This window comes from Branchiostoma floridae, chromosome 9 (assembly GCF_000003815.2).
Source record: "Branchiostoma floridae strain S238N-H82 chromosome 9, Bfl_VNyyK, whole genome shotgun sequence".
Classification (NCBI taxonomy): domain Eukaryota; kingdom Metazoa; phylum Chordata; class Leptocardii; order Amphioxiformes; family Branchiostomatidae; genus Branchiostoma; species Branchiostoma floridae.
Genome location: NC_049987.1, coordinates 18,182,979 through 18,200,906, shown reverse-complemented (window position 1 = coordinate 18,200,906; position 17,928 = coordinate 18,182,979). Strand labels below are relative to the sequence as shown.

Below are 17,928 nucleotides of genomic sequence, written 5' to 3'. Positions count from 1 at the left end.
GTTGTTCCTTTCTTTCCTGTTAGTAGTTGCACAAAACAAAAATCTGCATGAGTATACAAAAAGTCATGAGAAAATGGGCGTATACTGACAAGAATTTTCATTTAATTTTGGTCCGTCACAACCGCTATGACGTAAAACTTTCCTGCTGGCCGTAGCATTAAAAATGGCGGGAAAATGGCGGCGTACGTTCAATTTGACCCATTCAGCCGTAGATCCGGGCTATTATGCAACGGTTCCTCACACTTTTACACGAGTTGTAGATCACCAAAGGAAATTTAAGATTGCTGTTGAATCATGCTCGTCTTGTGCCGTGAGCACATGTGATTATTATCTACAAATCTGGCGATGAACGTGACAGTGTGTTTGTCCCACGACAAGCTCGCCTGCCCCGAAAATGACCTGAAAACTTTTGGCCTTGTTGTCTTCGAATGCATTGTTATCGATGCTTTATAAATTATGTATTGGACACCTAGATGTCTGAAGTGTGCATACCTCAGAAATAACTATTGTTGCATGTGTAGATCTCTTTAAGTTCCACTATTTTTAATCGACCGGTATAAGGCTTATGACCGGTATTATGCCAATGCATGTTACCCTTTCTTTGGCTGATACAAGACAGGGTGCACCAGGTCATTAACTAGGTCTGGGTGAATGATGTAAATCACTGTATTGTATGACTTATACGAGATGGAGGTTTGCCAGGCTTCCATCCGGGTAATTTATAGAATAGTATATCACCAACTTCAGACAGAAAGAATTGTACCATCGCACACCAGGGCATGCAGCTACCCTTTTTTTCAAAAGGTGTGATGGATTCTTTGATGTGTGTTCATGGGGTGTGATTCTCCTCAAACATGAAGGAACCTTAATTAGAACCAATAGTGTAAATGACATGCTAGACCCTTTATGTTGATGTATCCATACCTATAGATATTCATATATATGTGTTTAGTTGTACTGTAAGTAGTTGTTATACATGTAGACCTTACGAAAGTCGCTGTACTTTTGTCGTGTCAATAAAGATTGTATTAAAGGATTGCAATACTATTGTTATGGGTCACTGTCAATGTAATTGTTTGGTTTAATATATTTTAACCAGCTGCTGCTGCGCCGTGTGCCTGCGAAGCTGGTGTGTTACGCCGAACGGCGGTTATACCGGCTATATAGATACAGATACAGATAATTTTGAGTGCTGCCCTTGGTGCTGAAATCTCAATTGCTCTGGCATTCATAAGATAGCATTTTATACAGCTCCTACACAAGTTACAAAGGCCATATAATTACTTGTGTTAAGTTGAGATACTCAAAATTTTAAAATATTGTCTCTTTAATCCCAAGGTACTTGGCCCAGCCATGAAGAAGGCATATGCCCACCTTATGTCCAACCCCATGAAGTTTTTTGTGTCTCGAGTGAAGTCCAACCTGAAGATTGTCATCTGCCTACCTCCCAGGCACCGGTTACTCAGGGTAGCTGCCAGGTATGCTTGTTTGTTTGTTGGTGTGTACATGTATTTGTGTGTCTGTGTAATATATCATATTATGTGTTTGTGTTTGCTTCAACAGTAAGTTGTTGTGTGAGGCAACAGTAAGTTGTAGTGTTAGGTTTGAAAAGGTAATTCTAAGACTAATGGAACAGCATTTTATTAGACTGGGTTTCAGGTTATGCACTAAAGGCAAGTGAACTTGTCAAAAACATGGTATTTTGTTGTCTGATATGAAAAACAAAGTGTATGTGTTCTGATCGCATAAAATTCTGAAATCCATGACACAGTACAGAAAGATATGCAGTATGTGGTAGATCCATGTTTTAGTAGAGATTGATAGTCATGTAACAGCTTTATTGCAAGAAAAGTACTTTTTATTCATTTATCACATAGCTCAAAATGTGTTGTGAACCCTTAACAATATCAAATTATAGTTGGCTAGGTCAGCACTTTTGAATATGATGCGAAGTAATGATAGAAGTGCTGTTAAAAGCATACATGCGGAGAACAGGCACCATCTGTATTTAGCCATAATTCATACAGTTGTTTTAATGTTTATGAATTGATCCTCCAGTCAGTACCCAGGCCTGCTGACCAGTTGCCAGGTGAACTGGGTGTGTGCATGGACACAGGAGTGTCTGCTGGACAAGGCTAACTACTTTGTGGAGAAGTACAACATGGTAGCCGACAATCCAGAGATGAGGTATTCAAAATTACTGTTTTACACACTGCAGTGGCTCAAAAAAATCCTGAGACAATGTGTCTAAAATCTACGTTAACTGTTTTGTGCTATCTATCCCTGAGAAGTACAACATGGCCGCAAACAATCCAGACATATCGAAAATCTAAATAGTAACTAAACTATTTTGTATAATCTTAACCTGGACTTTTAAGAAATTCATGTGAAAAAGTTAACATTCTTAGCTGTTGGATTTGGCTTTAGGCAATTGTAGACTCATCAGATTGTCAGTATATAATCATTGGGATTTTCACTTACTGCTTTATCCTATGGCCAATTTTGTCTGTTTGTATACCTGTGTGTCTTTAATTTATAAAGTTTAACTCTGGCTGTTTGTCCATGAGTCTGTCAGGGACACTGACAGGATGTTAGGTCAAAGGTCCTATAAAAATCTCAGAATAGGTTAACTTATCTTATTTCCTCTCTTTGATTTCCTACATGTAACGTTAGTTCACCTTTATCTGTAGGGTAACCTATATCCGTTGTATATAAAGATAGGGTATTTGGGGATCGTTAAGTTGATGGAAGGTAGTTTCTCATTGCAATGTCTTGTAAATGGTCTTAACACCCAGCTTTTTAAAGCAACGAATCTAGGTTACCCAACGGAAAAAGGTGAACTACTGTAAGTTATATTTAATTTACTGAATGTACATTTGCCTTATGAGTGCTTGTTGTAAGAATGTATACTAGCTAGACATACATCTATAACTAGTATAAGCAGTGAGAAGTTTACAAAACAAAACCTAAAAATTTTTTACAGAGTGATGAGATCGTTGGTTTGTTGTTTGTTGTTTCAGAGACAAGCTGGTGACAGTGATGGCCAACATCCACAGCTACGTGCTGCAGGACTGTCGACAGATCCCCTGGGCTGGAAACATGGAGGAAACTGTCAGTCTCACCATGTGTAAGAGAGACAGCAAGAAAGACCAGTACAAGACACAGATGTTAGAGGTAATGCAGTTTAATGTATTTTGTGTTTTAAGAAGGAAAATTTTGAACCTGTGAACTATTAATACAGCTAGTAAGTAAGACATTCTATTCTATTGGCCAAATCCAAGAATTTATCCCATTATATTGTAAACTATTCTGAATCAGTACATTTTGCTGAAATTTTATTGAATGTACAATACTGTTACTGGAATGTTTTACATACTGTGATGTTAATGTATAGTACTTTTACTGTATGTTAATTTATAGTACTCTTACTGTATTGTTATTACAGACAAGAACTGCAATATTAATGTACAGTACTGTTACTGTATATAATTGTTATTACTGCAATGTTAATGTACAGTTTTCTTACTGTAATGTTATTACTGCAATGCTAATGTACAATACTCTTACTGTAATGTTAGTACATAATGTAATGTTACAGTAAAGTTACTGATTCAGAAATGTTTCTTTACTGTATCAGTATTGACTATAAAATTTACCGTACAGTACTGTTACAACAATTATTATTCTACTGTTCCTTACTGAAAGTTACTGTAATAGTCACAGTGCCATTACTCGACTGGCAGTTGTGTTACTGTTTTGTCATGTGCATTGTAGTTTGCTTTTGTCTGAGTTACATAACTGACCTATTGCTAATTGTGCTTACTGTATAAACTTCAACGTAGGCAGCAAGTTTACAACTTGAATGCATAATAGTAAAACATACAATATACCAACACAATGCAAAACAAACAGTACTTTACCTTGAAGTTCTGAATCAACACTTCTTTCCATACAGCTGCCAAACTTGCCGTACTCCAAGTCTATCATGCATGAGAGGATCCTGCTACAGCACAAGGGAGTTGGTAAGGTGAGCCATCGCAGTATCCCCATGGGGCCCACCATCTACCGCCGCTTCATGGAGTGCTTCCTACACATCCTGTCCAACAAGACAGCTCAGCAGAACGCTAACATCACCAGGCTGAAGTAAGTTTCTACCATCTTGGTACAGTTTTGTATCTTGGTTGTCCTAAGTATTGCATTCAACCATGCATAGAGGCAATGTATGAAACTGTTAAATGTATCAAGAAATTTGGTACCAAGCATTTGTTTGTTTGTTTAAAACTTTGTTTATTACATATCAATTTTCAAAAGCTAATTTATCTTATGATCTAAGGGGTTGGGGTTTGAGTCATGGCTGCTTTTGCTCACCCAACATGCATGCTACTGGAAACAGTCGCTGTCCTTAAGATGGTGCTTGCTGAAAGCAGCTAGGGCAATTTTCCTGGTACTATGAACCTGTGTATACTGTGTACAGTGTGGCTGTCTTCTGTCGTGATGACTCAGAAGCTCACTCATTCTAGATTTGTTTTTTACTCTTTCACATTTCTTTTTTCATATTTTCAAGTGGCCTTTTCATATTTCCTTTTTCTTGTTCCAATTTGATCATTATGTCTGACCAGCATTGCACATGTAACTTTGTAAGTGAGAGATGCTGCAGGGGCAATGATGCAATGTTCCACAACACTAGCATTCTGACCTACATGACATGCATGGTACAGTAGTAATGGACTAATATGCATTTCTTCTCTCTTCACAGGAAAGCCCTGTCCACCCTCTCCCAGACCAGGGAGGATGCCAAGTTGATGGAAGAGAAGATTAAGGTGGTGCAGGCTGACTATGAGGAGGCTCAAAAGAAGACTGCTGGACTCCTCAGGCAACTTACAGGAAAGGTAGTAAAATTTCAAGTATAAATTTGGCAACACCACAGCTGGTGTAGGATAAAGCAGTTTTTGTGACACCTCAGTGTTAGAGCCACATTTATGACATTAGGCTTGAGCCATTTTGGTAACAACTCAGGTGAAGTCATTTTGGTGACAGCTTCAGGGTGGAGCCATTTTGATGACATAAAGAATTGAGCCATTTTTAGTAGGATGAAGCCAACACCTTTGGCATGGAGCCATTTTGGCAACACATCATGGGAGGAGCCATTTCAGGGATACTTCAGAGATGGATCAATTTTGGGAACTTGGAAGGAACTGTTTTGGCAACAGCCCAAGGGCAGAGGCTCTTTGATATGCAAAATTTTTATGATGTATGTGATGCTTGTATCTGTAACATTATCTTAATGAATTTGCAGGCCACCACCCTTGAGAAGCTGAAGGCCCAGCTGGGAGGAGAGGGGAGTCTGGGGGCATACCTGCAGCTGAATGAGGTGTCCAGTGAAGAGGAGGAGGAAGACGATCTACTCAAACAAGGTACTGTACTTAACTTTTACTTGTCTTATACATTTATATGAGGAAGAATCTTGTGCATGCTAAAGCCCATAAAATAAAACAGCTGTGAGTTAAGTGTACATCATGAACCCAAGATATCAATGACATTTTTTTTACTTACTTCACATGCTAAAATGATAACATTAGGATCACAAAATTATGATACATGTTTACCTAAAATGTCTCTGAGACAGTACCTAAAATCTCTCAAGTTAATCAAATATATACATCGTATGTAATTATGAAACTGAAAAGCAGGCACCAAGTATGTTAAGAACTTTGATTTTAAAAGTCTAAAAATTCAAACAGGACAGAGCTTTTTTTAATAGAAGAAAAAAAATCAACTGCTTCTCAACTTCTTTACATGCAATATCTTTCAAACATTGGAGAAGACTAAACCATTGATGTTCATTGCTACCATCATGTATAAATGATGCAGATGACATAGGAGAAGACAGTGATGCTATAGAGATGCTGATGGCATCGTACATACGGTCCACGCGGGTTAAGGAGGAGTACAGCAGCATCAAGCACAGACAGTTCCGCTCCAGCTGGAAGTCTCGTAAGCCATAAAAAACGACAAAAATGTTTCACGCGCAATGCATGTGGTGATGGGCACTGCATGAAGCATGCTACAATGATTATAATGGTGTTAAGAGAAATTCATCAATCAAGTGGTCATCTTACAGGGCTCAAAATACCCACTTGCAATCTGTTGATGAGCCTCTTCATAGTGCTAACTGCACATGTGCACAGAAATGCCTCATGGTTAACATGTGAAAGGTGAAGCCGCCAAACTTGTAAACACCATGCATGATACATGTCTAGATGTGTTTTGTGTATGTCTCAGGGGCCTTCAACTTTGACATATTACCCACAATACAATCAAATTGTGCACTTTTAAATATGATTCTGCTTGAAAATAATAACCAGGAAAAATTGCAGAAAAAAATTGTCAAGGTAACACAGTCTGTCTGAGAACAATTACAATGTATTCATAAACAAGTTGCAGCTCGGGTATAGAAAAGGTTTACAATGTACTTTCCATTATTGATTCAGAATCTCATAATTATAAAAAAAATTGTTACAGAAAAAAGCATTTAGAGCCCTGTGATTTGAAATCAATAATCTACACCAAAAAAACGTCACTGTGATAGTTTTGGGTAAACTAATTGTAAAAGAGTGAAGGGAATGTTGACAAATTCTAATTCTTTCATGAACAGATGACAGAGATGAGTATGATGATGAGTTTGACCGGATGAGGAAGGAGAACATGAAGTCCAGGAAGCTGCAGGTGGTGGAGGAGCTGGCAGCTGCCAAGAAGGCAGTAGAGGATGCTAAGAAAGCCCTGGAGGGGTCAAGGAAAAAGGTAAATATTCCAAGACAGCCTTAAATGAGGACAAACAGAGTCTGACATAGATGTAGCATTATTTCCAGCTTTGATAATGTTTGTAGATTTGTCTTTTAACTGTGTTTAACTGATCTGGTTGTCAACCAAAATTAGCAGTTCAACCAGTTAGAAATTTGACACCTGTATACAGCGTTCCCGCCAGGCATACGTCTTTACGTCTTTGAACGCATTTTTTTCTGGAAAGACGCACTCGGCTCGGCTGATAAAAAATTCTGAAAGAAAGGCTGTCCTGTACCACCTGTGTACAAAATGTATCTGGAATCTTTAAAAAAAATCTGTCTTTATAAGAAGGAATCCTACCTTTACAATATATACTTCAAATTCTTCACTTTCCGGTCATCCCAGTAGTCTGGGCATGGGGCGAAGCGCGGCACTTTTTACAACTAGCGGACCCATGTGCGACACACCCTGCCACGCACCAGTCTGAGCCGTCCGTTGCGCAATGTAATTTTTTGTAGTCCGTGAAATACATCTGACAGTCAGCATTCTTTTAACACTCGAAGAAATCTTATGCAGATTTTATATTCTGATATTAACATCATACTAACTTGTCCTCATTTTCACGTGGGGATTTGTGGGCAATACTAGTATTGAACGAACAAACTGTTCTGCGCGAGTGCTGCACATCTCAACAAAAGTTCTCACGCTGTGGGCAGTTGATTGGCAGTCGGTATTTTTGACAACAGGCCGCCGGCGCCAAGTAGTCTAGATTGGCCACCAGGTCCAAATCCAATCATCTTAATAACCAATCAGCATTCGATAAATGTAATGTTACACTCTGTCATTGGTCATCGGGAAAAAAAGTTACCGAGTATTAGCGCACGTGACGTTGGTAGCCGCCCGTGTCGTCTGGCAACTTGTGTTTCTTCCCTAGCTGCTAACAATTTACTATTAAAGTTTCCCCATTTATCCAAGTTAAAAAAACGTGCGCGGTAAATAAGTGAAGAATTCAAAACTATACACTTTATTTCTTATTTACAAAATTTCTTTTGCTTCAAAAAGACAAAATTTGCGGCAGAAAAGGGGCCGCAATATTGTTGTCAGGCGTCGATCGAGTCGGTTGTGCACTAGCGTTGGCCTCCGTGGCACATGGCGCGGCACGCCCCCCTCCCCAGATGGATCGTCGATCGCAGCGCCCAGAACGTTGGACGTCTTTCTGGCTACTGCTTCAAGGCTGCACCAGCACTGATCACTGCCAAAGAGGCAGCAGATCGTCCTCCTTCGAGTAATGTACAACGTCCTTGGTCTATTTAAAAAGAAATCCAGCCAAAGATTTCACTCCGAAAACGGGGATACCTGAGGTCGCAGGAAACAAACGCACGCTCGTGGAAAATGACGGCGCGGCCTTGTAAAACCCCACCGATTCGAAAAATCTGAGTAAAATCATCGAGCAAAATAGAAAAAAAACACAAAGTGTGATGGCGCCGTTATTTTATCGTCTCGGAAAACTATTTGATGCGGGAGGGCGCAACATCGATTGCATGAGGTAGACATTTTTTTTATTCATTGACGGAAAAAAATTGGCAGAATTTTTCCATACTATTAGGCTGACGAACTGGCTAGAGCCCAGTTTCGAAGCATCAAAAATCCCAAATTTTCATATAGACATGTCTGGACAAATAATACCCGGGCCAGATCACGGAAGGCTGATTCCCTATGCTTATAGTTTTTTACGTATTTTGATGAAGAGGGTGGTCGTCGATAACTGAAAATGGGAGTAAAAGAGGCAACCGACGTCCAATCTCAAGTGCATGATTATCCTCTCAAATTGCAGGAAATTGTGTTCTAGAGAGTTAAAAAATCCAAATTTTCCCGGGGGAGCATGCCCCCGGACCCCCCTAGAAAGCGAGCGCCTGCGGCGCTCGTCTCGCGCCTCCGGCGCTCATTACGCCCCTCCCAAATATTTGGACGCATACTTTCAAGAACCTGGCGGGAACGCTGCCTGTATATCTTTTTGTACTCTTACATGATTCATTTTTTTGCATTCACTGCACAACTATGTTACTGTCCTTAGTGCTGAATGCCCTCAACACAAACAATCCTGCTGTAATGATTCTGTTCTATTAGCTCTTTCTAACCTAAAATCTTGTCCTCACACTATTTTCTCTGCCATTTTTATAACAAAAGTATAAGACCTTCTGTCATGATATCATGATGTCATAATGAAGATCTTTAAATCCCTTGAGTCATCTTTAACTACACTGTCTGTCTGTCTCTTTTCCCAGGTGTTGCAATGGCGTGACAGCGTAAGCCGACAGTGCGTGGAACGTATCCGAGCCTTCCAGAACCCTCCCGTCCTTGTAGCGCTGGTCATGGACATGATGATGACCCTGCTGGGTCGCAGGAAGATACCAAAACAAGACACGGGGGACGAGAAGGAAGGGAAAAACTCACAGACAGACAGGACATCCAGTGCCTCTAGCCTGTCTTTCAAGCCTCTTGTGAAGCGAGGTATGAATTTTACGATTCTTAAGAACTAATTTAGACATCAATAATCCAAGAGTGTCATTTCTTTGATTATTGATATCTGAAATAGTTCTCAAGAATCGTAAAATCTTACAATAAAATGCAATTGCCATAGAAAGCATGAATGCATGATAAAGATAACGATTTTGATTTTTGCTAGACAGTATATCTCCAAATTTCATTTTGCAAGTTTGAGTAGCTATAATCAGGAAGACCCAAATGAATGATACCTCTTTAATTAGGTTTCATAAGAATTGCTTTGATTTAGCCTTAGGATGACAAACTGCATGTGCTTTAGATACGGAGACTGAAGAAAATTTATGGTTTTAGCAGCCGTGCAACATTTGATACAAAATAATGTCACTCACGTTTTGTCCACTGATACTTTATATTAGCAAAATTAGATCTTAAAGTGTTCAGTCTCCTACCAGTTTAGAACAGTAGCTTCATTCAAATTCTAATGCAAGTTTCTTTTTCAGTTGAAGGAGAAGAAACAACCACATAAACATGCACATACACATGCACTCACTAAAGATAACTTGCTTGTTTTATCAGAAATCATTAAACAGTACCATGACCAAATCCTACTCCTAATCCAGCATGGTTCAGTAGAACAGTATAAAGTCCAAATTATATTTCTGTTGCATTTTTTGTTGCCTTATGACTAATGTCAGTGAACTTTTGTTTCCCAAAGAATCAAAGAGGCAGGAACCTTCCCGACGTGGTTCCACTGGTAAATGAATCAGATTTACAGTACTAGATGGTGGTTGGTCTCCCCTGCATAGGCACAGTCTGCACCCTCTGTTTTTATCCTGCACTTGCACAATGCATGTCATGCCTAATTTTTGCATGGTGGTAGACTAAGTTTGTATATTGCTTGCAGCAAGTAGGATCCCTGGTTGATTAAGCATCTTTATGGATTCAATCGTGCATGTACACTATGATGCATTGTAGGTAATATGTCAAAGGTGAAGGCCCCTGAGACATAAACAAGCATGTCTTGACCTGTAGCATGGTCTAGACACTACTGTTTACAAGTTTGGGGCCATTACCTCTGACCTTGCATGCACAGTTGAATCTGTGAACCCACTTATACAGGCACATGCAGTGTCTGTAGTACATGTAGTTGCTTCAAAGTGCATGTAGTAGTATCAAATTATTCACCTAATTTTTTCACATCAGCCAATGTCATTCATCATATCAGCTGCATGTATGCATCAAAATCCATGATAGAAATCATTACAGTTTGACTTTGAGTTCATAAGCTGATGACCTTTAACCTTGCAACTTTCCCAGGAACCAAAGATGGTGACAAGGTTGACCGTAACGAGTGGAAGAAGCTCCAACACGCCATGAGCGACTCTGTCAAGTTTGTGGAGATGGTTCACCGTGTGCCATGGCAAGATGGCCTCCACCCAGATGTACTAGCAGGTGGGAATTTTAGGAGTAAATTGATCTTTAGCATGCTAAGGTAGCCATTTGGCACAAAATTTGTATGGAACAATGCAGTAAGAGAAAGGTTAAATATCATAGAAGCTGTGGCTCTGATATTTCTTAATGATTGCAATGACGATATCTTTGCATACACATGTACTTCACTGACTACCTGGTTTATTGTCTGTTGTTCCCAGTCAGGCAAGGATTAGCATGCTTGCAAGTAGATGTGAATACTGTACATTAAATATTTTGCTTTCCTCATCCATTGTAATATTTTCATTCAGTGTTTGATGTACTTTACTACCTGATTGGAATAAGGCATGCTATGAAAGTGATGTTCTGAAATAAAATATTCTGAAATATTTTGTGTATAATTGATATTATTGTTGGGTTAGCTGACTAAAACTACTGTGGAATGTTTTGAACTGCCTATGTTTATTCCTTCTATTAATTATTTCAATCTATCAGTTAATCAGTCAATTTATCAATCATTTTTTTTTACTTTTCAGCTGTGCAGAGTTACCTTGCATCATCAAAGAATGGAGATCCAGGTCCTACAGGGGAAGGCAGTCTGCTGGAAGCTGGTAGGTTATGTATTGTTTTTTTCTGCAGAACAAATGGTTCTTGTGCTGTACTTGGTGCTGAACACATCCACTGTATGATGTTGAATGCTTAACTACATAATCTAGCTGTCTCTGTTTTGTGATATTGCCTTTATTACACAACATTGTTGTACAGTGCTGTCCTTGGTGCTAACTGCCTCCACCTCATGGAGTTGTATGCTTGTACTATGTAAAATAGCTGCCTCTATGCTGACCACAGTGCTAATTGCCTTAGTTTACTACACAACATTGTTGTACCAGTGCTGTCCTTGGTCCTGAATGCCTTCACTGCATTATGTTGAATGCTTGTACTATGTCATATATCTGTCCCTATGTTGTCCATAGTGCTAATTTCCTACACAACATTGTTGTACCTTTACTGTCCTTGGTGCTGAATGCTTACACTTCATGGTGCTGAATGCTTGTACTACAAATGTATGTCGTATAGCTGTTTCTATGCTGCCCACAGTACCAATTGCTTTTACTACACAATATTGTTGTACCAGCGCTGTCCTTGGTGTTGAATGCCCTCATTGCACAACATTGCTGTAAATGTAACTTGTCTTATGCTGTAATCATATTATAGTTCTGTTCTAATAGAAATTTCAAAACTAAAATCTTCTCCTCACCCAAACTGAGTGCTAGAGATAAATCTTTACCACAATTGACTTGGATTTTGCTTTTCTTTTTTTTTATTATTCCATTTCTTATCCTGTACAGGTATGAGTGCCTCTACGTTAGTTTCCCCCCGTCGGTCCGGAGGTGCGTCTCCCCCAGGTCTCACCATCGCAGGTGTGAGGTACAGCTCTGAGGATGCAGCAGTACTACTGCAGTATACCATTGGTAAGTACCAGTACAGCAGCTTAAATCCACTATAGAAAGCCTGGCAAAGTATGAAAATGTCTTTCACATAGCTAGAATAAACTTAAGTTTGTAGATTAAAAACTTACTTAACTTACTTAAGGTATGAAACCTGCTCTTCAACAAGATCCTCTCAATAACACTGACAAAAGGTACTGGCTGCTACCTGAAATGTCTTACCATTTCAAAAATCATATCCAGTTGCTTGTTAATGAGTAACTGCTATTTGATGTCCCTTATTACCTTGATGTCTAACCTTCATGAGATTTATCAGGACTCGATATAATCTGTATCTCTATTATATTTCATATGATCTGTACCTCCCTCATAACCTCAATCCTTAATCAATTAAAAGTGGTCTGAGGCCAATTTGAGCTTTTTATGAATAAATAAATATTCAAACATTGCTTTACAGTTACTGCCTAATTTAAGATTGACATCTTTCATCATTTTTGTCCACAGCTATAGTAGAGTACACCCAGCTCTGCGGCCCTCTGCACATTGCCAAGGAGAGACTGCAGAGTCTTCAGGATGAGATTGAAGAGTCTGAGAGACTTGAAAAGGAGCAGGAAGTAGAGGTTAGTCAGATCATAGATAAGCTACAATGTTTTATAGAAATTGCTAAACTTTCTTTCCAACGCTGAAATTAATATACTATTAGGGACTTACCCTAAATTCAGAATGTGTTCACCATTCTGTGAACAAGGTCGACGGAGTTTGACTGAAAATTTAGGGTAAGTCCCTATATTAATTTCAGTGTTGGAAAGATAGTTAAACAATTTCTATAGTCTATTCTACCAACACAGATGAACTTCCATGTTAGGTACAATGTTGTGTACAGTGTATTTTAACAAAGAACACTGCAAGAAGCATTATTTTACAGTCTTGACTTTTTCATAGGATGCTACATTATTTGGTCGTACCAATCTTTTTCACAAACAGCTAGAGGCATGGACCAAAAAGTTGAAGATTCGAGTCAGGAAGATTACTGAAAGGGTACAGGTTAGCTGGAAAGTTGAAATGTTCAGGGAACGTTATGACATGGTTGTCATGTTATCATTATCAGCAGCTTTGTTGTTGATTCTTAATTTTTGTTGTATTTTTCTTTCTCTAAACAATAATCTTTGTACACCCATACAGGCAAGGTACACTTAAAAAACAACAACAATGCAGTATGAAATTGTGTTAACTTTTGTATTCATTCAGATGTCAGTTGTTTTCCTGAAATTGTTGTTCTATACTGACATTGTTCTATGACCCCACATACATGTAATAACAACAAAATAATTGTCCAAGTTGTTGTTAGGAATTGTTTTTGAAAATAGTTGTTATGTTTTAAAACACTCTGTTGTGAACTTTGTCAGGTGCAAAATGCTAACACCCATACAATATATTTGCCAGTTCAATCGGTACATACGACATATTCTTGTAAAAGAAAATGTAGAGAGCTTGCCAAGAAAGAGAATTTAAATATATTAAATGTGGGGATTAGACTTAACACCAATCACAGAGGAGGTACGACATATTTCCCAGCATTCATTGTAATACACATTCCAAATTGCACATCCCAGAAGACTGAAAATCGACTATGAAGGAAAAAAAAAATTTACTGAGTAACATGGGATGTGGAATGTGTATTGGAATGAATGATGGGACGTATACAATGCCTTCACTGCCCAATCATACGGTTCTTATATAATTACATTATCGCAATTAAATCTGCATCTTTTTCCTAGGAGCCCGAGGAGCCCCAGATCAGCCTGTTGGACCATGTAGAGGAGGAGGAGGAGGAGTTAGGACCTAACGACCTGCCAATCATCCAGGGGGAGGTGGACAGGCTGCAGGAGGAGTTTGATGAGGCAGTGATGGAGAAACACAGGCTGGAGAACGAGCTGCACAACTGTCATGAGAGGCTCAGGGCTGCAACTGAGACTATCAAAAGGTAACTGTGGAGTGTATCTATGGGGGGGGGGGTATGATACAGTTTTACATTGTTGAGGCAGTGATGGAGAAACACAGGCTGGAGAACGAGCTGCACAACTGTCATGAGAGACTCAGGGCTGCTACAGAGACTATCAAAAGGTGGGGTTGCAATGAAGTTGTATTTGCCAGATTAGCATTATTTGCATTTCACTTGTTTTTCTTCTTTTCTAGATCTAGGAAAAAGGAGGAAAAAGTGTTGAAAGGAGGAAATAATGTTGAAAGGACGAATTGCTAACAGTGGATGAATTACTGTAAATCCTGATTTTTTTTCAATGTACTTTTATGTTCACAATTTTCAAAGTGACAACTGTAGCATGAACTTATCATTACAGATAACAAATAATTCGTCTTGGTAATGATAAGAAATGATTTGTTTACCGTGAACATTTAGTTCCGAGAACAAGTGAAATTCTCTCAGACCCTGAAAGTTTGGTACTAAGAAGAGAAAGTGAATTACAATACATTTTTGCTCTTCCAAACAATCAATAGACATACAATTTTCATAGTTTTGGAAGTTCTAAATAGAAACGGTGATTGTATGCAGTTCTTTTTAAACATTTTCCCCATTTCTACCACAGTTTACGTGAACAGGAGTTGCTATGGCAACAGTCAGTAGAAGAGAACTCGTCCAATGACCTTCTCCTGTCCAACTGTATCACAGCCGCTGCCTTCCTGACATATTGTGGACCTATGGGCTTGGATGGAAGGTTAGAAACCAATTGTTTAAGGAAGTCATCATAGTTTTGTCTTTTGCATGTAAATGGTGCAATGAAAAATGTTGCAATGAAATGTGGAATGATCAAATGTCTAAAGTAGAACTCTAAGTCTAAAAGTTGATATAAAAAATTCTATGTGGATCCTACTATAATTATAGTACTAGCTATTATTGTAAAAACTGTATAAACGATGAGAGATTTCAACACTTTTTATGAATTTTTTGTGTCACTTCCGACATCATAGTAACAGACTGTGCTGATGTGCATATTCCTAATGTTTGTGTATGACCCTTTTCCATGTATAGGAACAGCATGTATGAGTTTTTCCTACATGTCTGTGAACACTACGGACTGCCCATTCCCAACAAGATGCTGTACAGGGATATTCCTCTGGTCAACTTCCTCTACACTGATGTAAGTATTGTGTCTTCCTAACAGTTCCTTTTCATGATTTGGATACCTTGAAAAATTTAGACCTTTTTTTTCTAAGTTAGTAGATTTCTTACAAAATACATCTTGAACCACTGTAGTGTCAAATCATTGAATCATTACCTTAGATACCATAATGATTGTTAGACTGACACTGAATATTCTTAAAGCATACAATCCATGACATGTACTTGATTGTACAGCTACATAGGAAATTTGTATATACCTTCATCTAAAAGCCAGAAATCAACAACACAAAACAATGCTATGTATGATTCTATTTCAAAAGTAATGAAGCTTTCTGTCAATGATGTTGTAACTATTACAGTAATAGTTACAACATCATTTACTTTTTGTTACAGTTACCGTTTCAGTTTCTGTTACAGTTTCAGTTTCCGTTACTGTTACTGTTACTGTTGCAGTTACTGTAACAGTTTCAGTTACTGTAAGAGTTACAGTTACTGTTTCAGTTTTTTTTACTGAACAGGTACAGTTTCTGTAACAGTATATAGCACTTTGAATAATGGCCTTTTGGGGTATTGTTATGCACTGATGACATAAAAACTTTAGCCATTACAAAATAAACATAACTTTTGACCATGTCCTTTAGGTTCAGATAAAACAGTTGGAACTGCAGGGCCTCCCCACCAACCCTGTAGCGTTGGACTCATCCTGTTTCGTGACGGAGACCCTGAGTAACAACTCCTGGGTGCTGCTGTGTGACCCCACCAGTAGGGCCATACCATGGCTCACGGATTATCTAAAGGAGGGGTTCATCATTTCTAAATACCATGTAAGGGTTTTTCTTCTAACTCACTCACATAACGTTATATGGATCATCTCGTTGTTTTCCTTCTTAATTACTAGGGTAAGACATTCATGTACTTGTAACATCCTGGTAGATGTTGAATGCGGCTTGATGGCCCATCAGATGCCTCCGTTTTTTTTGTTAAAGCTGTGTAGGTTGAGGAGATGACCCTTATGTCAGTTATTTACACACTATAAACAGACAGCAACAGGGAAGTAACTTGTAGAATCTATCAGCATGTACAACAGTTCTGTCTATTAAACATTATGTAATTAAGAATGAGTGGGTAAATGTTTTTACACAAGATACATTTAGTAAATGCACAATCATTTATATCCCCCCTACACACACAATCATGGATGGCATGCAAGGACCATAGATTATAATTCTATTTTTACCTATTGCCATTTTGAAATTCAAATGATAAAGCTATTCTAGAGTTAGAGAATATATTTTTGACAAAAAATGTGTAATTTGTTGTCTCTCTTTCCAGGATCTGAAGTCTCAGTTAGAGACCTGTCTGACAGAGGGCCTGTTCCTCATCCTTACTGACATTGACCTTCACCTGCTGGCCAAGGACAACCGCTTCAACCACGTGTTCCGCCGACGCATGTCCTTTCTTACAGGGAAGGCTCCATTCAAAATCATTGTAAGTACACCTTACATATTAATATATATTGTTGGTTATGCAGTATGGCTACTTTGTTCTTTTTTGCAATGCTTGTGATACTTAGTATCTGCTGTTGTTGTGGCGTGCATGTAATTTACTGATAGATTGTTGGGCTTAGAACCCAAGAGGTTCAGAGTTCAATACTCGCCATGTCCTCTACATTGTGCTATTGGGAAAGGCACTTTACGTGACTTTTTTTTACTGTAGAGTAATGCCTATACTGAGCCTCTTGGCTAATCTGTCAAATGTGTGCCAGGATGAACCAATGTGCCATCATGTACATTTATATGTGCCACCAAGAGTTGTAATTTTCTTTTCTTGTAATACATAGTATATTGCTATTGGCATATTTTCCTATGACTTTCTATTGTAATGATTATAATGCAGCTGAAACAACCAATGTCTTTATTTACATAAAATACACGAGACTTTTTTAATGTTTATCTGTTGCAATGGTACATGTATGTTTAAGTTACAAATTGCATACTCTAAGCCTCAATTCTGCATGAACTTGTTCTAAACCTGGTGTTCAGCACCAAGGACAACACCACCAAATAATGACGAAATCTGAAATTTTCTCATTTTAGACTGACTCTGTGCTGCTTTTAATTACGTTTTTAATGAAATTTTGCTTCAATGATATTTCTTTCATTGACAATAATACAACTCATTACACAGACCAGCCTAGTCAACTTGCGCTAGTAACAGCTGACCCACAAAAATACAGAGTCACTGTGACACTTTTTCATTCAGTAATATTTCATCCTTCTCCACACAGGTTGGCAGCCATGAGGTGGAATGCCGCCCAGGGTTCCGCCTCTACATGCACACCACCTGCATGCCACACGAGGTGCCAGAGGAGGTCGCAGCCTACACATCACTGGTCAACTTCTACCAGGACCGGTCAGGCATCGAGGCCGAGCTGCTGGACAGGTTCATACGGCTGGAGAAGACCAGGGTCCAGGACGAGAGGACCAATCTAGCTCAGGTCAGACTTGGTTGCAAGATTTTGACCTTTGAACATACTAAACCTACTTTTACATTCTCTTTAACTTTACTTATATAACTAACATATAACTGTTCTACATGTAGCACAAAATGATTACAAATTAG

At 38.7% G+C, this 17,928-nt stretch overlaps 1 protein-coding gene across 1 annotated transcript in view; it reads left to right on the top strand.

The window, feature by feature from the left end:
- The window catches only part of LOC118422247 (dynein heavy chain 8, axonemal-like), a 90,540-nt gene that overhangs the window by 57,996 nt on the left and 14,616 nt on the right, over positions 1-17,928 (top strand). The window contains exons 72-92 of the mRNA XM_035829765.1: positions 1,339-1,478; positions 2,059-2,187; positions 3,021-3,174; positions 3,956-4,143; positions 4,757-4,889; positions 5,297-5,414; positions 5,872-5,994; positions 6,656-6,801; positions 9,069-9,294; positions 10,004-10,042; positions 10,606-10,740; positions 11,256-11,330; positions 12,069-12,191; positions 12,672-12,787; positions 13,152-13,211; positions 13,946-14,151; positions 14,771-14,899; positions 15,214-15,322; positions 15,948-16,130; positions 16,639-16,794; positions 17,594-17,803. Of these exons, the coding sequence (XP_035685658.1) occupies positions 1,339-1,478; positions 2,059-2,187; positions 3,021-3,174; positions 3,956-4,143; positions 4,757-4,889; positions 5,297-5,414; positions 5,872-5,994; positions 6,656-6,801; positions 9,069-9,294; positions 10,004-10,042; positions 10,606-10,740; positions 11,256-11,330; positions 12,069-12,191; positions 12,672-12,787; positions 13,152-13,211; positions 13,946-14,151; positions 14,771-14,899; positions 15,214-15,322; positions 15,948-16,130; positions 16,639-16,794; positions 17,594-17,803 (2,898 nt within the window). The remainder of the gene's footprint in view (positions 1-1,338; positions 1,479-2,058; positions 2,188-3,020; positions 3,175-3,955; positions 4,144-4,756; positions 4,890-5,296; positions 5,415-5,871; positions 5,995-6,655; positions 6,802-9,068; positions 9,295-10,003; positions 10,043-10,605; positions 10,741-11,255; positions 11,331-12,068; positions 12,192-12,671; positions 12,788-13,151; positions 13,212-13,945; positions 14,152-14,770; positions 14,900-15,213; positions 15,323-15,947; positions 16,131-16,638; positions 16,795-17,593; positions 17,804-17,928) is intronic.